The sequence below is a fragment of the Panthera pardus genome, unplaced genomic scaffold (assembly GCF_024362965.1).
Source record: "Panthera pardus isolate Hobbes unplaced genomic scaffold, ASM2436296v1 HiC_scaffold_16, whole genome shotgun sequence".
Lineage (NCBI taxonomy): Eukaryota > Metazoa > Chordata > Mammalia > Carnivora > Felidae > Panthera > Panthera pardus.
In genome coordinates, this window is record NW_026526721.1 from 66008577 (window position 1) to 66035297 (window position 26721).

A 26721-nucleotide genomic window follows, 5' to 3' on the forward strand; every position below is an offset into this window, starting at 1 on the left:
GGATATACAGCTACAGAAGAGGAAAAGGCAGTGCAGTGACAGGCAGAGGCTGGAGTGATGTGCTTTGAAGATGGAGACTCAATCACGGAATGCAGGCAGCTTGGGGAAGCTTGAGTTTAGCCCTGGGAAACTGATTTCACAGTTCTGACTTCCAGAACGGTAGGAGAATAAATATGTGTGGTTTTAAGCCACTAGATTTGTGGTAATTTGTTACAACAGAAACAGGAAACAAACACAATCACAATATTAGTGGGACCCATCTCTGGCTAATCATTAGAATCACCTCCAGAAATTTATCAAACACACACCCAGACCTAGTGAATGAAAATATTTGGTAGTGGGGCCCAAAATCTGGATATTGAACAGCTCTTCATTTTAGAAATGAGGAAATCAAGACTTGTAGAAGTGAAGGGACTTAAGAATGTGGAATAGTCTGTTTGAAATTTAACCTTATTATTTTCTCTTTCGAATTTTCTTCCCCCAGTTGTGCTGCTTTTACATAAATGTGATTTCTTTTAGGCTTTGTGTTGATATATCTGTTAAAATGAAGACATAAAAGCTGAGAAGTATATTTTTTAACTTATGTAATGTTTATTGATTAGAATGATGCAATCTGGTTTTCTGTGTTTGGATTCCTGATCTCTAGAGCTAACCTTTGCTCGTGCAGATTAGACAGCAGGCAGGGAAGAAAGCCTTTGAAATTGAGAACAAAGACCAGCATGCAATTTACATTGGTCTGCTGGTGCTGTGCATAATAAGTTGCTAAAAATTTCAGCAGGATAGGATTTTAGATATAATTTATTTATAAATGGTAAGGATGTTTCCAGCCCCTGCTGAACTCTCCCATAGGATTTTCATCAGGAAACAAAGTTCTTAGGCACTCTCCCTTTCCCAGAACTTCAGCTGCCACCATTGATATTAACCTGGCCCTACCCCCTCCCCTGAGATCCAGATCCATACATCCCACTGCCTCCTGGGTATGTCAACTTGGCTGTCCCTGCAGCAGCTCAAATTTAGCTGAAACTCTCTTGGCTCCCAGAATATGCTGGGCTGTGTATGCCGTGCCTTTGCACTTGTTTTTTCTCTGCCCCCCACCTCTTTTCATTTAGCCAATTTCTACTTCTCTCTTATGACTCAGCTGAGGAACAGCCTTCTTCAAGAAGTTTCTCTTGACCCCACCTAGCCCAGACTCGGTTCCTTTACAGTATCAACCTGTGGCATCAGTACTAACACATAATATTTGCTGAATGCAAGAGAGTTCTTTCTCAGCATTTCCGAATCTTGGTCACACATGAAGGTAAAGAAACAAACGTTTACTTCAGTGTTGTGTGTTTTCAGGATCCCTATCAACTGGGGCGATGTTTGATTCTTCAAACTCAGCATCAGTTGAAGGGCATTAGGAAAGTGTTCAAATTCTGCATTCCTGAAAGAAGCCCGGAGTGTGGCTCACCTGACTTGAGTCAAGTTCTGGGAAGTTCTCCTCAGTTCCACATGCATGTGTTGGGCACTGATACAGCCCAGGCTGGACACTAGGTGTGGTTTTAGACACTGGGAAAACAGTCCCCTTCCCTGGACTTAAGGCACACGGTCCAGTAGATGTCACTAAATCTCCTTTTGGAACTTGGGATTTGGATTCCGACAAACCAGGTTCTGATCTAGTCTCTGTCACCTATAAGCAGTGACCTTGGGCAAGTCACTTAATCTCTCCAAACTTTCTTTTCCTTTCTGGTTAAATAGAAACAAGAGCGCCTACATCTCAGATCTATTTTGAGGATTACAATATGAGTTAATTCATTAATAGCACATAACCCACACATATTTTTCAATTGCACATTAAATAATAAAAAGGAATTACTTCCTAGAGGAATTGCTAGGGCTTCTATTGGCCAAGGGCCAATTTGTGGATCCTCAAAATAACTGAATAGATACGGCAGATCTAATTGGTTGGCTGGAGGCAGTCCAGGAAGCTGTAGCAACAGGAAGATATCAGGGAGTAGGGGCTGGGAAGCAGTCAGTGAGATATGTGTCTGCCCATGGTCGTTAGGGGGCGGGGGACGGGGAGCCCTTATGATGTCTACAGATTCCCAAGACAATATTTGAAATGAACAAAGGCAAAAAATGGACAATGAAGGCTTCATCTCTTTTCTTTACCACCTTTCCATCAACACCCCCAGCTCCAGCCATGCCTGCGGACACCATGGCAAAACCTCTGAACACAGGGGTTTAAAACATGGCCTCTCTAGATCCTTCCTGACTCTGACACTCTGGGGTTCTCAGAAGCTTCCATAAATTCTGGCTGAAGAAGCCACAGCAAACTTGGCAGATAGTGTCTTACCTTCAACTCGGCCATTTTCCCTCTGCTGCAGGTGTGATGACTTCAGGAAACACAGGCCCAGAGAGGGTATGAAGCTAAAATGCTTCTGTTTCTCCTCCAATCCACCCTCTGAATGTTATTCCCACCACTTCACCGTGCTCACTGGTTAGCAGGCGGCTCAAACCAGCCACAAAAATTGCCTAACTGATCAACTAGGGAGAAAGTCCAGCATGCTTGTTTTCAAACTGCTTACGCAATTGTCTTTGGTTTTCACTAAATCTAGGCTGTTTCTGGAAGAGTTTGCAGAGCCTATCTCCTCTCCAGCTGAGGTAAAGATTAGCCAATTATGTGTCCCAGTGAAAAGAAGGAGGCTTATTACTGAAGACAGAGAATGGAAAGCTCTCTGGGAAAGGAACCGTGGTAGTTAAGGCATGCTGTGTGCGGCAGAGGCTTCTCTCCTCAGTCCTGACTCAGGCCTGGAAGGAACAGGGCAGGGTATTCATTCTCTGCTGGGCAGTGACAAAATGAATTGTGCTCTGGCACAGGTGTTTACACACAGCTGCTTGAAACAGGGACTGAGTCTGGACAGCTGTCCAGAGGTGCCTCCAAGGGATAAGCTGGGTGAACTGTCCAGAGTCTGAAGTGCTTCACTTAAAGCAAACGGAGATGTTTGCTATTGTTCCTTTCATTTCTTAAATATATTTAGTGGTTTTTAAAAATAAATTCTTTAAAAATCTTGTTTTCTAATACCTTTATCCTTCTAAAAGCGGACCAAGAAATTACTTTCCAGCCACCTTTTCCATGACTCCCTTGCCCTTCATCTTGGCTATTCTCCTTAGCCATGGTTAGATATCCACTTTGTGGCTAATTGTACTCAGGAAGAAAGAAACTATATATCGAGTGCCTGTTCATGCCAGATTTTTCCATAGAAATTATCTCATTTAATTTCACAAGAACAGTCTTGTAAACTAGGCTTTATCATCACAAACTTAAGTGCAACAGACCAGGCAGGAAATGTAGGCTAGGTGGTATTTCAAGATAAGACTTCTAAATGAAGCTCCAATTTTTAAACAGTGGAAACTAGAACAAACACGCGAATGAATGAATGAGTGAATGACTAGATAAAACCATTGTGGTAAATTGCAAAAATGTCCATAATTTTCTCCCATCCTTGTATGCATGCTCTTTTGTAATGTTGGACTTTGCTGCTCTTCACATAAAGAGATGTAGTCTTTTTCTTACCTCCTTGAATCTTACTTTGGTTAATAGCAAGCACAACACAAGCAGGGGCGTGAATAGTGCTTGTGCCTTAGGATTTGTCCATTTCTTACTACTTGAAATTACCATGCAGAGAAGCTGGGCCAATCTCCTTGAGAATGAGAAACCACATGAAGAGAGAAGTTAGTCCAGCACCAACTGCCGGACATGTTGAATGATGCAGTCTGGCTGTCATATAACTGGAGACACATGAATGATCCCAGGTGAAAATGGCAGAAGAACCCCCAGCAAGACCTAGTCCAAATTGCTGACTCACAGAATTGTGGGAAAATAGAATGGTGTATTTTATGGTATTTAATGGGGTGGTTTGGTGAGATAACGGATACACTGATATAAAAAACACACACGCAGATTTGAAAAGGTCATGGGCCATCAGCTTAGACCCTCTGCTCTATATTAAATGGGTCTAAGTTATCGCCAGAGGTCCCTAGGCTCCAACATACTGCAGTAGCAGCAGATGATTTGCCTGTGTATGAGGTGTTAGCACAGAGAGGGCCAGAAAAAAATGACAGGTTGGTAGCAAACCAACCTGTGTGGATTGATGCCTGAGTTCCAGACAGTTATAGGACATCTCAGCATATGTCAGCATAGACAGATGACACTGTGGTATTACGTAAGCTTGCTTCCCTGGAATTTATATACAAACCCTGGAGGAAGTGGTATGCGTTGGGGGAGGCCCTGGTTTTACTGAGGCTAAGTTTTTGTTATTCCTGCAGTATGCAGACTCAAAATCAAAAATAAATTCCAGAAAAAATATTTCTTACATCTGAGTTTATGAGTACTTTGAGTCTTCAATCTATCTATCCTGGAAGTGAGTCTTTGGTGGTTAGAGGGAAAAAATGAATGGGAGTCAATAAAAGACAAGGGAAAAGCTTTACTGCTTTATTTTTCCATAGGCTTCCTATGTTCTTTCCATTGAATCAGCTTTGAAGGCAAATTCAAGAAGCGTTTAAACTCTTTCCTAGGGTGTAGGAGATTTCTACAAAAGAGAAAGAGTAGGAAAGTGGTCACAGATCCTTGACTGGATGAAAATTACTTTCAGGAGCTTGAAAATATTTGAAATTGAATAACCTATCACCAAACTTTATGGATTTCTCCTGACTTAACTGTATTTCTTTTTTGTTTTTATAAACGTGATTCCATAAAACAAGTATTTGCTTTGTATAACTATGTGCCAGGCACTGTGTTTATACACACAAGGGATAGGAGAATAAATAAAACTCAGCAACAGCTCTGATTTGAGGTCTGATGGTTTTCCACTTTAATTAATGTAATCACACACTCATTTCTTTATCTTACGATTATTGAGGACCTGCTATGTGCCAGACTGTGTGAGATGTAGGGGACACAAAGATGACTAACTCAGTCCTGTTCTCTACTAGTGCAGCATACTGGAGAAAGCTATTACAACAGAGAACCGTATCTGCTGTGACAGAGACGAGCCCAGGGTGCTACAGGAGGAATTGAAGGGCACCTAGTCCTGAGCAGGAGGGCAGGGAAGGCTTCCCAAAGGAGGCGATAACTGAGCCAAGCTTCACAGGATGAGTTGGATAGGGCATTGAGCAGAGGAAAGAGCGTGTGCAAACACAGAAAAGTGGAAGGGCAGTGCATTCAAAGTGCTGTGTTTAGGGCAGAGTGGAGGGGTCTAGTGAGGGAAGACCAGGAAGGGAAAGTTTGGCAGACATCTGAAGCAGGGATTGAGGGATGCCATCTGGGCAGGTGTCTAAAAGACACCCAGTGGAGGGAGAAGTTTGTGTAGGGACAAGGCAAACACACTGGATCAGAACAGAGTCACGCTGTCAAAGTTGTGAGCAACAAGAACAAAGATGCTAAAAACCAGCAGAGGAGGATAGATTCGGTGAAACAATACAGGGAACGCGTGAGGGGGAGAATTTGAAAAGGACCAGGAAGTGGAGGTATCTGCTTCTCCCAGATTCTAGTAGAAAATTAGGTTTACCCTCTGCAGAAGCTTCAGAAGAAAAGTCAGAGGAGTTCCAGATTCACACCACCAGATTGTGGAGAGTAGGACCAAAATCACGTGTAGGTAAGTGATGAAACCTCCAGCCTCCTTCTTCCACTGCACTTCCTGAGAATGCTATCAGGAAATGTTTCACCCTCCAGATAGGAGACTGGAAAGATTCTTCTCTAGGACAGTAATCCATACATACTGGATATTTTGATAAATATTAAATATAAAAGGTAAAGTCTTTCCAGAAATGCTTCTTTTAATAAGTGGATGCCTCCCCCATTAGTTCGTATATCCACGAATTAGTAATTCTCATTTATAGTTCTTATTTCCAGAATAAGACATGATTCAACATAATTTAATCCTACTTTTTGGTCTTAAGACATGTTAAGAAAATTCATTCACATAGATAAGTAGATATGAATGGAAGGAATTTTATTACCTCACTTCTCCTTCTGAATCAAATATCAAAAATCACATAGCAATCGATCATAAACATCATTTTTAGTAACCTATCAACAACTCAGGTTCTCCTTTAATTTTTTTGCAAGGAAATAATTGGGAATCTGATTGGAAAAGGCTTGGTTACCCAGCTATTGGAATCAATGACTTTAATTAAATGTTACCTCTTCACTTAGATGTGCCTTTTCTAAGTCATTTTACTTAGAAAGGGTTGAGAAAATAAATGTTAATTTTATATTCCTTTGCCTGTATAATTATTTTTCACAAAAATGTTATTTTGATATTTTGATAGACCAAGCAAGAAGACTTGCCATGAAGAAATGTGCCATAGCCTTGGTTATTTCTTACCAAAACTCTCTTCACTGTGTTCTCAGGAACTCAGGAACCGCTTCCTTTAGAGGTCTGCATTTTTTTTTTTTTTTAAATAATTGTGTGAGTGGAAAAAAGTCCTTAAATAAAACTAATATTTAGAATTGTCCTTTTATTGGCATCCTAAGACATTTACACCCTGGGCCAATATACCACATTCCTACATAAGCAAGATTCCTTTTCCACTGTGGGAAAAGGACAATTGTGAAAGAAAGCACAGGTGGGAAGTAAGAACTAGCACTGAGCTGCATTCACAAGAAGAACAATTTTAACATACATAATGGAGATGGATGACCTGGAAAATGATTCCCCTAAAACTGTGTGTGTCCATGCACCTCTTGGAGGGGACATGTGTACCCATCCCAGTTGGAAGACCACAGATCCACACTGAGAAAGTGGCAAACATTTCATCCTGGGAGCTGGGGTAGTGTTACAGGGTAATATGAAGGAGTGTGACAGGTCTGGAGAGCAATCACCCCAGGATGGAGTTAGAGAAGTTACAGTTAGAGGGTCTCCAAAAAAAAAGATGGAATTGATAAATGTACTTGCTGGTACTGAGCAAGATTTTATGTCTTTGTTGGAATGCAGGGGTTTCATCCTTCACCAATACTTACTGATGACCTTGGTAAGGCTTAGTGATTAGCCAGCTGAGAAAACAAATGTGGTACAAGTGAGGGACCGTGTATGAGATGGCAAGGCATCTTATTAGAAATAAATACACCTGGAATGCAGAACATGGTGGTAGTAAAAATGACAGTAGTACATTAAAAACAAACATCTCCTGTTTTGCCAATAGAGAATGGGACAATCATGTCATGATTGCTGTGGCATGTATCACCTTGAGAGGGAAGAGTGGCTCAGCTCATGAAGGCGAAATCGTTTAAGGAAGCCCAAGATGAACTTTGATGAACTATATAATGGTGCCATTAAGTACATTCCGCATATTCTCTATGATAGGAGTTTATTATCTTTCTCAGAGTGTGGATCCCAGGCCACTCACTGCAGAATCACCTGGTTTGTCTGTTAAAAATACAAAATCCTGGCTCTATCCTATATACATAGAATTGGGCAAGGAGAGGGGGGCTGATAAAATCCCAGAATCTGCATTTTTAAGCACTTCAGAGGATTTTTATGCACATTTGAGTCTGAAAGCCACTGCTTTAAGTCCTTAAATGGAGGTACTAATAGTAACTGGAAGTCGGACCCCCTTCCTACTCTATGGAGCAGCCCTGGTAGGCTTCAGCTCCAATTTTGCATCAGGCAAACATACTGTGGAATATTTGAGGCTCAGGGTTCTCCTAGGGCTAGATTGCCTGGAACCTTTCCTCTCCTACCATAGTGATTTCACTCAGTCTGGGGACTACAGAGGAATGGATTTTTTATTTCCTTCTCCTCCTTCCCCGCAAACAGTATCCTCCTCTGAATTTTAACAGATATTAAATCAATGCAGACATCCTGTTACACCTTCAAACTTCTTAAAATAGATGCTACCTGTGCTTTAAAAATTTCAATTGAACAACATTTATTAAAAACCCACACAAGGTCCTCCCTAGGTTGGGTGCTATGGCATATACTATTGAAATGGACACTCAAAAGCTCTGGTCATAGCAGCAGTGAGGAGCTCTTCATCTCCGTCTGATGGCCCAGCATATCAGTTCCACGCAGTCCATTTTCAGAATGGACAGAAAAATAGCAGTGTCAAGGCACTGTCACGGATTATGTTATGGATGCCTCAAGTTTAGGGACTTCTGAGAACCTAAGATAAAGTGATACGGATCAACCCCTTTGGGAGCAGCAATTCTTTTCAGAGCACAGAAGTGGAGAGGTCAACCCAAATCTTGGGCTGGATTTCAACGAAAAGCCCTGCCACCTGAGCGACAGATGAATGACTGTATGCCTTCACGTCTGGTTGCCTCCATGATAAATAACAACATTGGTTAGACATCTAAATCACAACAGGAAAAAAAACCAAAAAAAAACCTCTATTGCTAATTACCTGTTCCATAAAGAAAATTAAAGATTTAATTAATACTCTTTAGGAAGTATTTTGGTATTTACATTTGTTGATTATCCAAAAGCAATTTTGATGAGCGGATCTCAGGAAATCCCAGCAAAAATTATTCTTCAAAACATTCATTTTCAAGAACTTTGGCTAATAACATTCATCTTGGTAAACAGCTTTGTTTTGCTGCTACTAATACTTTGCAACAAATTTACCTTAGATTATTAAAAATTATTTTTTCTCAGAAAACTATAATTCAGTCAAGCCTCACAAGCAAGAAGAAATGGAGTTGAGGGGTACTGCTAAGTTTTCAAGGCTGACCCTGAAAGGCATCAGTGATGGGTTATTTTTATTTTTTAGCAAGGGAGAAAATAAAGAAATTGAGAGAGGGTTTTTAATTAAGGGAAAGAAAGAGGAAGAAAGGGGAGAGAAGGAAAGGGTTATATGTATTTTCGCTTCTGTGTCGTTGTATTACTTATTTTTTCAGAATGTATGTATAATTTTTTTTAATTTATTGTTTACAAAGAGCTTTAGTTGGGTCTTTGTGCATGCATTTGTGCAGCCTCTGTCACAACTCGCTTGTGCCATACTCCACGTACAGATCCTGATTTGCACAGCTCTACTTTGTGTCAAAAAAGAAATCAGGCCTCGGTTTTATGGCTGAGGATATGAAGACAGACTGGAGAATATGCTAGCTGATCAAAAGTGCTTTAAAAATCCTTCCCCAAATTCCTACAACTGCCTTTCTAAAAGCACTGGCTAACCTTCTTATTTTAAGATCTTCTGGTAGCATACCTTGATTTCCAAAGTACTTCTGAAATTTAATTAAAATGGAATAGAAAGTGAACTTAGTGTTTTTTGCCTAGTTTTAAAATGAGGAGCTGAAAGTGTATACTTACTATTTTTTTCTAATATGGAGCAAAATCAGGACTGCAAAGACCTGCCTCAGAGCCAGAGAGCGGTTATGGGTAAAAAGGTGGTGCTGAATAAGGCAGCAAATTGCAGTTTTTGGAAACCAGGTCTATATATTAAAGAAGAACCGGGGAAGAGAGAATTAAACAAGCAAAAAAGATGGGTAAAAAAAGGAACGATGAACAATTATGCATACGCGCACATACACCACCACCCTCACAAAATGTTGGATTATGAAATCTAAGAATCCTAGTCCATAATTCATGTAAATGTGTTGCTGTAGAACTTATTTTTACTTCTCTCCATAAATACATTGTTGACACAGAAAATAACATTCTTAGTTTACCGACTACACTTAAGAGACATTTCAGGAGTTGACTTTTCCTTTAAAAAAATAAAAACAGTAGAGGCTGTAAATCTCTCTTACTGCCCTTGAACAGGTCTTAGATTTCACCCTGCCTATTTCCAAATAGAAAACAATAAGACAGTGCAGACATCTGTAACCCAGAGTGAAGGATTTAGTGAGCTGTCAATTTCTCGGAGAATTCTCCTTTGCTGGTACTGCTGTTCTCTATGTATTATTAATCTATTTATATTTAACTCCAGCTATTAGTCTGCCTCTTCTAGCCACTGAACCATTTGCAAAGGAGAGGAGAGGGAGACAAGGGCTGCTATTATTAGGCATCCTTGTGTGTGATGAGAGTGGAGACAATTAAATAACACCATTTTGCTTCTTTGAAAACGACAGAGATTGTTTGGGGTGGACAACCCAGGGCTGGTTAACATAACCTTTCCCCTCAAGAAGGTAAAACAACAGAGATACATTTTTGAAGTACTTAATTAAGCCTTCAGCAAGGAGTGTGGGAAAGTTACAGACCTATAAAAAACCTTCCAATTCTGGGAAGAGTAAATTTTTTCTGTAGCACTCTGTCACTGCTCATTTACTGCATCATTTTGACAACATCTCATATTTCCACAAGGCTTTTACATAATCTATAAACAGGGACAGAAAGGTGAGGAACAGAATGGGGACAAAGTTTGGACCTCCCACGCTGTCACTTCCTTTCAGCTTTCCATTAAAGGGTGAGGCTGAAGGGTGGCATTTTAGGATGATTCTGTTAAAAGGCTGAAATATTAATAATCAACACAGCAAGAAGAAAGCTGTGCAGAACTGCCACCGCTTGCTCACTCTTCCAGGATGGGCGTAATTCAGTCATAATGAAGGCTCTTTAACGTTCCTCCCCCAAACCTTTTTCGATCAGGAAAGCCTGGAATCTGTTGGCAAGAAAGATAATCACGTTAAGTCTCAAGCAAGCGGAGTTCAAGTGCTAATAGCCTTATAAATTTTTCCCCTTATTTTCTGTTTCTTTATGTCACCCTGTTGTCCCTTACAGAATCATCTCTCTGAGGTTTTACTCAAATAATAAAATAAATGTTCCCAAAATGGAAAACATTTGCCAACAAATTGGTGATAGTGTCATCTAAATCAGGGAAGATGAAGGTGAATCTCATAACATTCGCCTACTGGATTTTTACATGAATTGTCCACATTGTGATAGGTCTGGGATATGTACCCTCTGGAGTCTTAAGCAAATGATTTTCTCCTATGATTTTATAATATAACCTTATCCCTGCATTCTTTTTGTTTCTTAGAACCTTATTTTCCCTTAATCTGATATTTTTGCTTTTGTATTTAGCAGGACAGAAGAAAATGCTTTTGCCTACAAAGGATCCCCACCCCACCCCCCGCCTCACCCTTTTTTAAGCCACTTCTGAAAATAAATTTGGAAATCACCTCTCTTCAAATTTAAGAGCCCACTTTGTCAAGAATAGATACAGACCTGATTACCTTCCCTTAGAAAGTATCTCTTCTCTATGACCTGTGAGAAACAAATAAAGATTTTAAGGGCTTAGCAAAAGTGGTTCACTGTGGTTACCACTAATGGGACGAAAAGGCATATACCCAAATGAAGAGTTTTTTCAATAGTTATGGACATCTAGTTAAATCTCATGCTAGTAAGATCAGGATTGTGGGCATATTTCCATAAAAGCTTGCCTTATTCCCAAAGGCATTAATAATAGATTAAAAATTAAATGAATACACAAAAATGGCTAAATCATAAGAGAATGGGATAATAACCCATGCAGTTCCCAGTGTACGGAAGCAAATCTGGCTCAAAGTTTCCTAGCAGTTAGCTCAAAGATACAAAACAGAACCCATAAGATAAAAGCAGAACACTTTTACTACTACAATAGTACAGGTATTCCTTATAGCCAAGTCTGTGTAATGTAGTGAACTGCCACATCCCTTGAGTAAACGCAGCGATAAATTTGGTAGGTCCTCAATGGAGACAGATGACACAACATCAAAGGCATTCAAGTAGCTTCTTTCTATGGACTTAATCTGCATCCTTAATTCAGTAGTTTCAGAACTGTATTTGGTCAGCAGGAGAAATGCGGTAATACAGTGGATGTATCCGCACAAATCCATCACTACTATTGAAAAAAAAAACCCTCAAAAATACATGCCTAATATAATTTAAGAGTACCATGTTTTCAGATGATAGAAAATAATTTTAAAAAATAATGAATTCTGTTCTAACACTTGAGAAACTGCACTGTTTGTGAAGGCGGTATGATTTTCTTTACACAGAGCTGTTGTGATTAAGAAAAGCCAACTGGATAAGAATACAGATTAGATGCAGATTAACTCTCTAAGACACTGGAATCCAGAATTATGAAGCTAAGAATTCCCCTGAATAAGAGCATGGCGTCTCCTTCCAGGGCTGTGCCACCTTGATCTCACCGGCTTGACAACCAAATCATCTGGATTCTTTCTACCGTTGAGACTATGGGTTACTTTTAGCCACAAGAGACCCAGTGTAAGGTTGCATTCACTGGCCACAGAGGTAGAAAACCTGGCTTGTGATTAGCACATATATCAAAATACTGGATCCCACAAAAACCAAGAAGAGGCTGACTCCTCCACAGCAGGTCAGGAAAACCCTATCATTCGAGAGTGGGGAAGAATTACTACTAAAGGGAGTCAGGAGAAGGAGCTAGATTCCCTCTTGGTAAATAAATCTTTATACTAAATTCTGGAAGATATGGTAGAAAACTGGGCAAAATTTAGTTGCCAGGTCCCGTGTTTTGAGGCAACCATGTTAGTCTGGAGGTCTGGCCAACTTCCTGATCCATATACCTTTCACTGTGGTGATGAAGAATGATGCTACTTTTTGCTTTTGCTCCTAATTCCCTACTCTCAACTTGCAGTGTCTTTCTCTTACCAAATATTGTTCTCTTCTTAAAATGAACCAAGTTCCCTCTGATTTTTTTAAAATAAAGTCTTGCCTGACAACTCAGGTCACACTAGTCTATAACCCATTGTTTCTCTAGAGTCTAACTTATTAACATTTAAAACATTTTTTATTTTTTATTGATGTATGGTTGACATACTATAGTCATTTCAGGTATATAACATAGTGATTCAACAATTATTACATTACAAAATGCTCACTACGATTAAGTGTAGTTACCATCTGTCACCATATTACAATATTATTGACTGTATTTTCTATCCTGTACTCTTCATCCTTGTGACTTACTCAATTTTCAGCTGAAAGTTTGTACCTTTCTATCCCCTTCATCAATTTTCAAATTAATAAATTATTAACAAATTAAGCAATATATTGTGGGATCTTTCTGTGTCAGACAAAGATCTGTAAGTTGTTTCTCTCGGGGCAGAACAGTGTATCTGATGGAGGCCATGGATCTAAACTAAATGGAAGTTCTTATGTTTGAAGCTTGAAAGTCACGTGGAGGGAAAATCCAGTTCCTTGCACTGCTTCCCAACATTTTCCATGTTATGGCACATTTAGAAAATGCTAATATTTGTACAGCACGCTGGGTTCAATGAAAGAGGCTGCCGATCAGTTAGCCTGGGGGGCTCTGGCTGCTTCGACTGAGGGCATCACTATCTCGGCACACTTGTACCATATTTGCCACACTCCAGCTGGGAAGTTCTGCAATGAAGCAAACGGTTCTCGTATTAAACGGGTAGGGGTGTGGGGCTTATCTTGTTATGACATAATGGACAAAAGGGCCAAATATTAGATCCCTAAATAGATAAAAGAAAAATGATTCACAAAGAAGAGCTATGAGGAGGGAAATGTTTTTCTTGTCCTCTTAAAAGGAAATGTAATACACAAATCAATCTTTTTCAATAATACATACAGAAATACATTCTTTTACTTTACTACGCAATGTCAACATGAGGCAAACAACTTAAACTTGGTCAATACTATGTGCAATGGAGCCCTTTGGCCTTGCGAAGGAAGGACAAACAGTGCTCTAAATTACCAGTATGCTGAGTCATTCTACATTTTCATTCCAGTTCAGGACAATAAGATGATGCTAGCAAGAGTCAATACTTGGAATGCAAAGGTTTCTGATAGGGAAAATTACGGAATCAAGATGACATAACCTTAAAAGTAATAATAACATTTGTGTGGAGAATAATAACAGCTGGGAGAGCAAAAAGAACGCAGGGCTTTAGGCAGAATCTCCTGGGTTCTGTGCCTTTTGTGGGGGCTGAGAGGATGTGAATAAATACAAGAAGAGCTGGAAAACAGGAAAACGTAATTTGTTTTAAGGAGGGAAATTAGGTTTCTTTTAAAATAACTCATTTAAATCCAGTAGCTTTCATCCTTTGCTTAGAGAACACTAGTGATAAAATAAATATGTCAGCAGGCCTTGAGCAATTATACCAACAGATAAGAGAGATCAACACAAATGTTCAGGCTATGAAGTTCAGGATGAAGGAATAAAAGGGCAAAGCATTCTCCAAAAACTTTAAACTCTCATAATATATAAATTAAGTTTAAAAATAACTTAATTGAAGCTATTACCTTATCAAAAAACCTACTGAGCTTGACAGCATTGGAAGAACCTGCAGCTAGGTACCGTGGATTTGTGCAATCCTAGAAGATAAAACATAAGATCCACATATGTCAGGACACATCAGCTCCTTGTTAGTCACTACTGTTCCTGTTGCACTTTTCTACAGTAAAATGTTAGGCATAATACTCTCATGAAATATTCAAGTAATTTTCAAATTACAATGCACAAAGCTGAGCGGAAAGTGCTAAAGGAAGATAAGGGCGCTTTTTGTCATTTATGCTATGATAGAGCACACTGAACCAATGTATTCACCATCAAATAATTCATAACGGAAAAGAGGATTGCTAATCTTACTAATAAGAAAACCAAGACACTAATCATGTGACCTACCTACATTTACCCTAAAAGCAGAAATAGAGCCAATAAAAACTTAACACTTCATTTTTTAGTACGAGTTACTCAACAGCATCATCTAATCAAGTAGTATATAGTTCATACACAAAGCGGGAATCATGAAAACAGGAGTTAGAGGAGCAAAGAACAAACAAAACAGTTGCCAGGGATTTCTCACTCATTGAATGCAAAGTACTACATCTCTTGGTAAGCCATAGAGATAATAATAAACAATAAATATATTTTTTGATAATAAAAAATAAACAGTAGGTTTATTATTAAGTAACAATCTATTACTATTTAACAGGATTTTGAAAAGTAGGAAAAAAAATGGGGCCCAGAAGAGACAAAACAATTTGGAACATTACAATGAAATAACTAGTACATTACAATAATCAGTAAAGATCTCAAAAGGTTTATTATTCTTTTCCTGGAATTCCAGTGTCAAGCTGCCTTTGCTTGTCATCATTAACTTGCCACCTCAAGAGATAGAGCACTTTGATTTTTACCTCAAATGCCACCTAAGGCCAAACTATAAGGGTATCAGACAGGCTCCTTTACAAAGATGGCATTTGTATTTCAGTTGTAGATGGTCTATGTCCCTTGGGCAATTACTGCAATTACTGTTGCATTTATTCTGTTTTGTATGTAATCTCTAAACCCACATGATTCCTTTGTAGTAAACTGTGTAATAATCACCTCTTTCACTCATGTATAACACTTCAAGACTCACATTTTTCATTTTGGCTGGAAACTATAATGCATTTTCCAAAACCGCACCAAAAAAGAGACTAACTATAACAAGCTTTTCAAAAATCACAGAGTACTAGAAAAACCAGTAAATTAGCCAGAAAGTTTTGAATCTGAATATCTGTCCCAACATTTCTAGACTGTGTAGCATTGGTTAGGTTACTAAGCCTTTCAACTTGAGCTTACTAATTTGTGAAATGAAGATAACATAACAATACTTACCCCACAGGATTTTCATGAAAGTTATATAAGATAATGCATGTCTGGCACATACATAGCAGATACTGAAATATTAGTTCTCTCTTCATTCTAAGAAAATGCTATCAGATTGAATTTTCAGGCACAAAAGCACCTAACATAATGAACGTTAATTCCACGTATGGGGTAAAGAGACTGAAACATCATCGTGGAAACTGTTGTACTTGAAAAAATGTATAAACACATTTATACAGCAGTTGGGGCATATGAGACACAAACCTTAGGTAGACTTATGTTAGACATGTTTTCCAAAATGGATATTGATTACATAGTCATCACAATGTCAAAAGACTTCAGAGATGATTCAAGATAGAGCTATAGTGCTAAATACAAAACCTAAATCAAACAGCAAACAAAGCTTAATTCTAAGGCTCACGGTTTTACACTGACCAGGCTAGAGACACCCTATGATTTTAGGATGCCAATTTTAGAGTTGAAAGAGCCATCTGCCATTGACCATGGCTGGGGGCAAATACCAAAGATTAATAGCTTTAAAATAGCTTGTCAAAACTTGAGAAAGGAAGGGAAGGAAACTAGGGAAGATGCTTCAATATAATCACTTTGAAGTAAACACACAACAGAGAAAATCTGTCCTAGACACAATAAGCCTAACAGGATTTTAAAAAATAAGTAATCATTTCCCTTTTTATAATTTAAACCAATTTACTTTTTTTCAGGCACAAGATAGTAACTTTGATTCCACCTTTGATATATACATTTATGTTGATTCTTACTTTTCAAAACAGTTTTAAGTGAATTCAATATTGTAACTAATATAGTTACATTACATTTTTACTTGAGGCTTAATATCTACTTGCTGAGTCTTTCTGACTGCTATCTCTTTTTGAAACTCCTGTCAAATTTTCCTCCTCATTTTTCTGCCCTGAATCCTCAAAACCCTCTTGTTTCTGTTGTATTCTTGAAGCTGTACATTGATAACAGGGCAAAAGTATGCTGTATGTGAACTCTGTGGAGATCATGGGTGCCAAAGTACCACCACTTGAGTCCTTTATAACTTGTTAACAATTAAAAATGGTGCTGCCTTTGCAAGTAAAGTAGGAAAAATACATACCTGGGTGATTGTCACAAAAACCCACAGGCACTACAAACAGATAGATTCCAAAATATATGGAAAGTAATTACTGGAACAAATTAAGTATATTCAATGGCAAATTTCCCATTGGAAATAATGTTGAAACAAAGTAACTCAACACTTCTTCAACAAGGACATTATATATCCTCTGTAGCAGAAATCCTCTGAAATATCATGGTCCAGTTCAACTAGCTGGGGCATTGACAGTGAATATTCCATGGTGGCAGGTGAGAAAAATAAGGCACCCCCACCACAAAGCAGAATGTAAAAATAACAGAATGGCAGGCAGAAGTGGATTCAGTTATGGGGTAGAGGTTGGTTTGAACCAACCAGTGTTCACAACTGTTGATTTGGAGTAAGGGCATCAGAATGACCTGAGTCATTAGCTAAAACTATAGAGCCCTGGTCCTCCTGTCAGATATTATGAATAAAAAGCTCCAGTGGTGGAGCACTTATTCAAATTTTTTCACAGCTACATTGATAGTATAAATATATAGTCAGGTTTGGGTAATTAGTGATTTAGATGATTTGTAAGAGCTTTTTCAGTTCCAAGATTCTAAACGTTAGTTGGAGAATAATTAAGTGGAAGACAGGCTCAATTGCAGAGCACTGGCTCTGGAGTCAGAGTGCCTGGTTTGACCTGTCTGTATAACCACGGCCTAGTTACCTCTCTCTGGTTCTAATATTCATCTTTGAAATGGAGTTAATTACAGTACCTACCTTACAGTGTTGATGTGAAGACAAACGTGAGATAATGCACATAAAACACTAGAACGGTACGTGGCATGTAATAAATGCTCAGTAGATTAGTCATTATCATTAGTTAAAAAAATTTTTTTAATGTTTATTTATTTATTTTTTTTTGAGAGAGAGACAGAAACAACGTGAGCAGGGGTGGGTCAGAGAGAGAGGGAGACAGAATCCAAAGCAGGCTCCAGGCTCTGAGCTGTCAGCACAGAGCCCAACTCAGGGCTTGAACTCCTGAACTACGAGATTATGACCTGAGCCAAAGTCAGACACTTAACCAACTGAGCTACTCAGGAGCCCCTAGTCATTAGTATTATTAAACCACAACTAGCACCATATGTCTGGAATTGCCAGTGCACTGAATATGTTGCAGAAATCCTACTTGTGAACAATGACATATAAACCATGACTGAAGCTGCTGGCCAGGATCCTTCTCTGGGCAACATTATCTGGCTTATGTGAAAACTTCTCTTAGCCTTTTTAGCATCCAGTTCAAATTGAGCTAAATTTTCTCAGGAAGAAACTCAGTGCTCTGTATACATACAAGTTTGTATTAATTACTGCTCATGAAGCACTCCTAGTTTACACAGTTTGTAGTTTTCTCATTTATCTATTTCTTTGCTCTTGAAGTTAAAGTCTGTAGTTTAAGAAGCTGAGAGGCTTTTCTAAAGCAAGAATAATCAAGATGTCAGTGACCTTTGTTACCTTAATTTAATTATTTTGATTTTGGTATGATCTTAAAAAATCTTTTCAAGAAAAAGCCCAGGGTTGACATTATTCATAGAACAAAGTTTGAACATTCCCACAGATAAGCATATAAGAAGGTTGAGTTGACTGTTCCCTATCTGACAGTCTATGTTGATTCCAATTTTCACTACATATTGGATCAGAACCCAAATGACTGATAGTAAGTATAAAGCTTCTTTCATGAGAATATATGACCTAAGTCTTCAATTTTGGCTTTGCCTAACAATAACACAAAAATGCATGAGTGAAAACACATACCAGATTAATTTCTTCTGCATTGAAATCCTCAGCTAGGAAAGCAGTCCTAGTTAAAACTTCATGGCGCTTGGTTTCATGAATCTGATCCAGTTTAGTCCCTATTACCAACAGTGGGATTTGGTTGTCAGCAAACTGTTCCCGGTCATAATCCCTGTAATAAGTAATAATGAAGAGGTGAATAGAATTTACCCTTCTGATGTAGATGTGTAATGTTTAAATGTAAGTAGCTTACGCTATTTTACTGAGATTTCACTGACTCTCGCTTACCCATCACCTATAAACCTACTTTTCTCCCAATTTCTTCCAAATACTTATTCATTTATCAATCCATCCTCACCATTTATAGAGTTCCAACTATTCATCTAACTACTCAAATTTTGTTTCCATGAATCTTTATAGACTACTTGAATAACTGAATGTCCACCAGGTATATGAAAGTAGGTTAACTTGACCTCTCCCAAAGTTCTGTATTCTCAGGCTAACAGCTCAGGAATTTTTCTAGGTAGATGCACAGAGTGAATTCAAACCTCAATGGAATGAAAATGCAAGAACCTAGCATGGCACTCAAACCTTTTGCCAGAGGGGAAAATGACAAGCTTCTGGGCATGCATAAGCTCTATACCTACCATACATATTTCTGTCTATGAATAGTAAAGAAAAATAGATCATTTCAGGAAAATAAGAAACAAGGGTGCTGAAGGCCAGAAAAATTGACCACAGATGATGCTATGCCTGGGACAAGATGGATTCAACAAATGGAAAAGGAAAAGAAACAGTTGAAATGTAAAACGAAAAGTAAAAGGAAAGAATTAAAAGCCAAATAGTTGTTTGTGCTGACACAAGAGTCATGGGAAAGAGAGGACAGACAATATGGATCACTCATGATTAGTGGTATTGGGTGACTGGCTATTACAATCCTTTTTTTTTTTTTTTTTTTTTTTTTTTCAATTTTTTACCCAAAGGACAGAGTGGTGTTCCTTCTATTACTGAAAGGAATATAGAGCCAATGTTGTTCAATTAAATTCTATTCACATATGAGAAATAAAACAGACTTGGATTCCTGACATGTTATAAGCTCAATTTACAATAGTCAACAAAATCTGGTTGCAGACACTTTATGACAGCAAATCAATATTGCACAATACAATCAATACAACCCAGTTGAGCTTAGCTTTTCTTCTTCCTTTGACATTATTTGTCTTTCTCTTTAAATAATCTAAACTGGGGGTGTATAGTGTGTGTGCAAAATTACCACATCTTTTCGCCCTTCACAATAATCTTACAGTGCTTCAGTTACTGCCTAGCCTTGGAACACAAGTGTTTTCAACTATGTAACTTGCCATTCCTTAAAAATATTATCGTTGTATTTACTGCATCAAGCCAATAATAGCTTGAGTTCAAGGCCTTTGATTCTTCTTACCAACACTGACATTGATTTAGGAGATGTAGTCCAAAATTGAAATCTGGTTTATTACAGAATAAAATTTTCAGAGTGTCCTCCTTTAGGAGTATTTCTGATACTAACTCTGGCTCACATACAAACTTTTGTATGTATTTTATCAGTCATCATTTTTGATAGACATCTATCTCTGTCACTTGCAGTCTTGTATAATCTTTGTACATTAACAAATATTTGTACATATAACATAACATACATACATCGCACATAATATATATATTGTGAATCAACATACATGTATTCCATATGTAACATAACATATGTATGGTGCCATATACATTTAACTTATTCTCTTGTTTCTCTTTTTAGCTTTTCTTTTTATTCGCTTTTTCATTGAATCTTATATCCAATTTGAAATTTGATCTTGAAACCTCTTTTTATTTTATTTTTTATTTTTATTTATTTATTTTTTTAAATTTTTTTAATGTTTATTTATTTTTGAGACAGAGATAGACAGAGCATGAATGGGGGAGGGGCAGAGAGAGAGGGAGACACAGAATCAGAAGCAGGCTCCAGGCTCTGAGCCATCAGCCCAGAGCCTGACACGGGGCTCGAACTCACGAACCATGAGATCGTGACCTGAGCTGAAGTCGGACGCTCAACCGACTGAGCCACCCAGGCACCCCGAAACCTCTTTTTTTTTAAAAAAAAAAACATTAGATAAAAAACAGATGGGGAATTTTATCATGGATGGATACGGCTGGTAACAAGTCAACATCACAAAGAGACAGACAACCAGGTACTGTAATTATATGTATAATACCACTTAGGCAAAAACAAAAAACAAAAACCCCTGTATCTTTTAGACCATCTTTTTATATTTAACTATCATTTTAGAGAAGATTTAGGATTCAGAGAAACAAGGTAAACAGACATTACATGGATATAGTCAGCAAAATCCAGAATACAAGAAACTCTACAGGACAAGCAAACTATCTTTCACAGACAAACTGCCAGAGTGCAAAAGAAAAAAAAGGGGGGGGGGAGGGGAATGTAAGATTAAAAGGTACTTAACAAACAAAATACAATGAATAGATCTTATCTAGATACTATTTTGAGCAAATCAACATTTATGAGACATGTGGGGAATTAAAATAATATTTAATAGTAAGGAATCATTATTAAATTTTAAGTGGAACAATTATATTTTGGTTATATTAAAAAAGTCCTTATCATTTAAAGTTATACACAGAAGTATATATAGACGATATGATACAATGTCTAGAATTTGCTTTGAAAAATAAATGGAGAGACATACTGTGTTCATGGATTGGAACATGCAACAAAATTTCTTTCCAATTTGATTTATAGATTAAATGCAATTCAATCAAAATCCAAGCTGAATTTTTGTCAATATAGAAAGTTGGTTTCAATTTATATGGAAAAGCAAATGAACTAGAATAGCTAACCAATTCTGAAAAAGGAACCACATTATATACTTTTAAGACTTACTATAATGTTACAATAACGAAGACAATGTCATATTGGTGAAGGTACAGATACACAGACCAATTGTACAGAATCAGAGGGTCTTGAAATAGAACCATATAAATATGGTCAACTGATTTTTGGCAAAGGAGTAAAAGACATTCAATGGAGAAAGGATAATCTTTTGAACCAATGGTGTTGGAAAAACCGGACATTCATATACAAAAGTCAACCTCAATCAAAACCCCACATGTCATAACTTATTCAAACCAGGTCACAGATCTAAAGATAAACTTTCAACAACAAAGTTTCTAAAAGAAACAGGAGAAAACCTGTATGATCTGAGATTAGGCAAAGAGTTGTTAGACTTGATACCCAAAGCACAATATGTAAAAGAAAAAATTGAGAAATCAGACTGCATCAAGACGAAAAACTAATGCTTGAAAGATAACTGGTAAGAGAATAAAAAGACAATCTATAGACGGAGAGAAAAAAAATTTCGAATCAGACATCTTACAAAGTGTTATTGTGTTAGGTATATTCCTGTGATTGCTGTAACATTTCACACTAAAAGTGAAGTAATCTGGGCTTACCCATTTGTTACCAACACTCCAGTTGGCACCAAATCCCTGTTGAGAGCTTCCAATGACCAACGATACAAGTTTTGGGATGACTTCTTATTTGTTAAGTCATGTACTAAAATAATACCTAAAATAATCAAAGAAACTCATGTCAATACTCCAACAATTTCTCTTCACTTTACAACTGGCAAAGTGAGGCTAAGTAAATACAAGGTTGCTGAATAAACCTAGCATTCTAGGATGATTAACAAACACAGGCACAATTAATTTAAAATTTGCTCTACAAATTTCTACAAATCATTAATTACAAAATTTTCTTTGTCAGTTATATAACCCTTTTTAATTCTATAGGGGCTGGCAAAATGTCAGTAAACTTTCAGAATGTCTTTTCTGCTTTTCTTTATTAAACACTTGATGAGTGCTTCTTCTGCCTGGTCCTAACTATAGAACTACCTCATCAATGAAAGGAATCAAAACTATTTCAAGTATTTAAGAAATTATATTCCTACAAAAGCTAATTGTTTCGGCACTGTGCATAGTACCGTCATAGATATCACACATACACTACTACTTAATAAAATATTAAATAATAAAAATTTATGAAAAATATATTTATTTAATTTGATATAATTGCTATTTTGCAGCTGACAAAATGTAAATCACCCGAGCCTAATTAACTCAAAAGTCTAATCTTTTAGTTCTTTGAATTAATGACTAGCTATGAAAGCTTGATATCTATGAGATAGTTAATAGAGCAAAAGAACTATGTCACTAGAAGAAGGTAGGAAAAGCCAGTCAAAAAGTATGAATAGTAGAAAATAGGTGGACTTCTGAGAGATTGAGAAAAATAACAAAATGTAATGAGGTTCAGAAATACAATTACATAGAATCAGGTATAGCAGACAAAAATGCAGAGCAGGTAGACAAAAGGAAAATGCATAGCAGAGTTTAGAGTATCATCATGTGGTTAGAAGACTACAGATTTTCAAATCCTCAACCATTTCCTATGTTACCTAGATTCTACTATGAAGAGATGATGTGAAACTGATGATTCCTCTGTCTTCAAGATGTGAGATATGTCAATTTGAAAAAGAAGGGCAGAAAAGTTAGAACTATTTGGCTTCTCCGATTTTTACAGACATTTGTGCAAATAAGGTGCTTGTGCAAGTTACAGCTTGCTCAGATAAATCTGTATCCTCCTGGCATCTGGAACAAATAGAGAAATACAGATCTGACACTTGCCCTGTATTCAATTGTACTCACTCTACTTTCCTCAATAATGGGTTCTATTAGGCATTAAGGACACATGATACAGGATAGGTTTAAAAAGAGCTACCATTAAAGAATATAGCTAATATCTATTCAGCACTTATATGCTACACATTGTGCCTTATATGTGTTCTCTAATTTGATTTCAGAACATCCCTCATGTTAGGTAAGAATTAGCATCTTCATTGTACACGTGTGGAAACTAAAGCTCAGTGAGGCTGAGAAACTTGCTCTCAATCACATGGTAAGTGAGTTAGGCAGAATTTGAACTCAGGTAATCTAACAGCAAAAGATTGGGGGAAAGCAGAATTAAGTAAAGGAGTGGCTTTTTCTTCTCTCCCTAACTTCCCAGATATAAATATCAAAAAATTATGGGTGAGGCTTTTGGTTGGGAGATGCAAGGATTACAAAGGCCTAGATGAGCTATTAGCTGAATAGGGAGGAGTTTATTTTTGGAGGCTCTCTCTTTAAGGCTTTTGAGCTTTTAAGGACATTTGAGCACCCTTTTTCTTTATTTTCCAATGAGCTGAAAGTTCTTTCTTGGTAGATTATGGGCTATAAGGGCCACAGTGGGGCCCAAAGGAAAGAAGTCAGTGTGACAGTTAATCAGAATATGTTCTAACCTTCAAAAGGGGCACATACACTTTACAGGTTTCCTTCAGGGACTGCCAGCCTCGTTCATCACAGTGGGAGAAAGGTAGGGTTTGAGGGAAGAGAGTAACTGTTAAGAGTAAAGACTGTGCATTTGAATGGAGTGATCCTTCTGCTCTGTTTCTTAAGAAACCAAGGATGGTAGATGGAGTAAAGAACCTTCAGTGCTTCTACCAAGAGAAATGTTCCAGAGCTAAGGTGAAAGAACATAAAAATTGGCCTTTCTTAACAGGGATTTCTTTTTAAACTTTAAGAAAGAGGAATATATCTCAGTTTTGTCATATATACAAATTAACATAATATATATTATTAACATAATATATATGCAACTATTTCAATAATATTCAAGGAAGAGACAAATCACTAATGAATAGTAGGTATAAAAAAGATAAATAAATATGGATTTAGATGGACTTCTTCAGCACTTAATAAGTTCACAACTCAGAACTCCATAAAGTTTCTAGGATTTAAATGGTCTTTATTATGTATTTATAATTTTGATCTTAACTCTTTCTCAAAAAGATCTAAACGGCAAAAGTGTTGTATATCCAAACCTGCTTTGCCAGATCAGAGTGGTAGCAACTTTGTCAAGTCATTTGATTGATATAATCCAAGTTTATCACTTGATTCTAGATCTAAACCAGGCTTCATTTCCTTCTCTTCTGTTCTCTAAGAAGTCACTGAACACTACACCAGTCTGACCTTACTGTTTTTCTCATTTATATACATTCTATTAATATATGCCATTATCATGTATTTTCTTGCCTGACAATATCATATATTAGTGTCACCATCTTATAACTGTTTTGTTCCATTTATGAATGTTTTGTTTCTTCAAATAGATTGTGACACTTCAGGTCTGAACGAACACAACTCATCCTGTATTTTATAGTATGTATCCAATGGCCATCTCTACTTCTTGTTGTAGTATCCACAACACCTTATGATATGGGAAGATAAGATATTGAAAGGGGGCTATAAGAACAAAGAAGGTACTGAATAATTGCAATGTTTACCTAATATTGAATGTGATCTAAGCATAGTATAAATGAGGTGCAATTAAGAGCTAAGCATCTACTAGAAGGAAAAGGGTGAGATGGCAAATCTTTTTTTAAAAAAATTTTTTTTTAATGTTTATTTATTTTTGAGAGAGAGGGAGAGGGAGAGACAGAACAAGAACAGGGGAGGAGCACAGAGATAGGGACAGAGAATCAGAAGCAGGCTCCAGGCTCTGAGCTGTCAGCACAGAGCCCAACATGGGGCTCAAACTCACAAACTGTGAGACCATGACCTGAGCCGAAGTCGAACACTTAACTGACTGAGCCACCCAGGTGCCCCGTGAGACACCAAATCTTGTACATCAAAGACAAGTTGGGATATATTTCACAGTAAAAGAAAAAAAAAAGTGCTTTAAAAAAATGAACTAAGAAAGGGGCAGAAGATAAAATTCTATAGGTAAATCATAGCTCTCAGTGGTTTAGTCCCTTGACAAGTAGGTGCTTTGTGCATTCCAGTTATGTCCTCGATTATACACCTCCACCTGGAAGTCTGCTCCAGGTTATCTCTCTCTCTCAAAAATAAATAAACATTAAGAAAAAAATAAAATGTGATATGCAGATTTAAAAAGTTGTCAGTACATTAGATCTTCCTTAAAATAAGACGTGTCTAGCATCCCATAGCATATTCTATATCTGATTATCTGTACTCCTAGACCATTAATATACAGTAGAAATAAAAAATGCTTTACCATTTACAGAGTTGTAGAACACTGCTCTTGTGCTTTTCACACTGCTGGCACTGCCCACAGAGCCTCCAACATCCCATAATTCTATATAGTAGGTCTTCTCTTCTGGGGTTCCTTCTTTGTAGTCATGAACCTAACAAATCAATCCATCAAAATAATTATTATAACCACTAAAGACACTAGGAGCACCCTCATTCCAGTTTAAAGCACTGGACATTCCGTATCAGCATGGCTCTTTCGTATCATTCTCATACCACCTCTCTGATCACCTCCTGTCTTTCAAGAGTCCTCCCTCTAATACTCTCTCATACAACAATCCTAACATTTACAGCTCTCCCTCCATTTCCAAATCTTCACTTCCTGTGGATAAATGCCATAATTCATCACTTCAGTCACTCCTTTGCCCCTCTCTTGCACTGTGTTCATCTGACCAAATTCCAACCTTGACTCTATCCACCTTTTCTCCAATTCCATGCCTGTAACCCAGCTTAGCTGAATGTGAAACTCAGAAAAATACACATTCAAGCTGACTGGATTCATTTTAAATTCCAGTCTACCTTTGGGGCTGCCCTTTAATAAGTTTCATAGTCCATTCCCTCTTTTCCTTTCCTAGATAACTATTTCACAATTTCTCTTCTTTTTCAAATTTCCAAAATCTTTTCCCTATCCTTAAGAACAGGTAAGAACCTTGCTTCTTGAGACAGAAGCAATCGGAAGAGAATTTCAACAGCCTGTTCTTCACATATCTATCCACCTCCCCGCATCTGTGCCCATATAATCTGCTTTTCCTCCAGCCATTACAGAGAAACTCTCTGTGTCCCCAAGGCCAAATCCCTTTCTTCTTTATGCCTGAGATCCTATGTCCCTTTTCTCATCAAAGGTGTAGCTCTATCACTTCTCCTTTTTATCATCAAATATTCCCTCTCTGTTGAATAAGTCCTATCAGCATACAAACATGCCATAATTTTTCCCATCTTAAAATAAGCTTCTCTTGAACTCAAGTCCTCTTCCAGCTACCATACCACTTCTCTATTCCTTTTTACAGCAAAAGTTCTCCAGAGAGGTGTCTATTCTCAAGTCTCTAATTCTTTTCCTTACATTCATTCTCTTTTGAACTCATTCCTGTCACACTTGTGCCCCA

At 37.5% G+C, this 26721-nt stretch overlaps 2 protein-coding genes across 2 annotated transcripts in view; both read right to left on the minus strand.

The window, feature by feature from the left end:
- Nucleotides 1-2573, minus strand: part of HGD (homogentisate 1,2-dioxygenase) — a 43121-nt gene extending 40548 nt beyond the window's left edge. The window contains exon 1 of the mRNA XM_019448487.2: nt 2336-2573. Coding sequence (XP_019304032.1) covers nt 2336-2350 — 15 coding nt within the window. The 5' untranslated portion in view covers nt 2351-2573. The remainder of the gene's footprint in view (nt 1-2335) is intronic.
- A 3399-nt stretch (nt 2574-5972) lies between these two features.
- Nucleotides 5973-26721, minus strand: part of RABL3 (RAB, member of RAS oncogene family like 3) — a 37754-nt gene continuing 17005 nt past the window's right edge. Inside the window, exons 3-8 of the mRNA XM_019448495.2 lie at nt 25584-25713; nt 21929-22043; nt 18449-18599; nt 14211-14282; nt 11145-11183; nt 5973-10578 (exon numbers count right to left, since the gene is read on the minus strand). Of these exons, the coding sequence (XP_019304040.1) occupies nt 10513-10578; nt 11145-11183; nt 14211-14282; nt 18449-18599; nt 21929-22043; nt 25584-25713 (573 nt within the window). The 3' untranslated portion in view covers nt 5973-10512. The remainder of the gene's footprint in view (nt 10579-11144; nt 11184-14210; nt 14283-18448; nt 18600-21928; nt 22044-25583; nt 25714-26721) is intronic.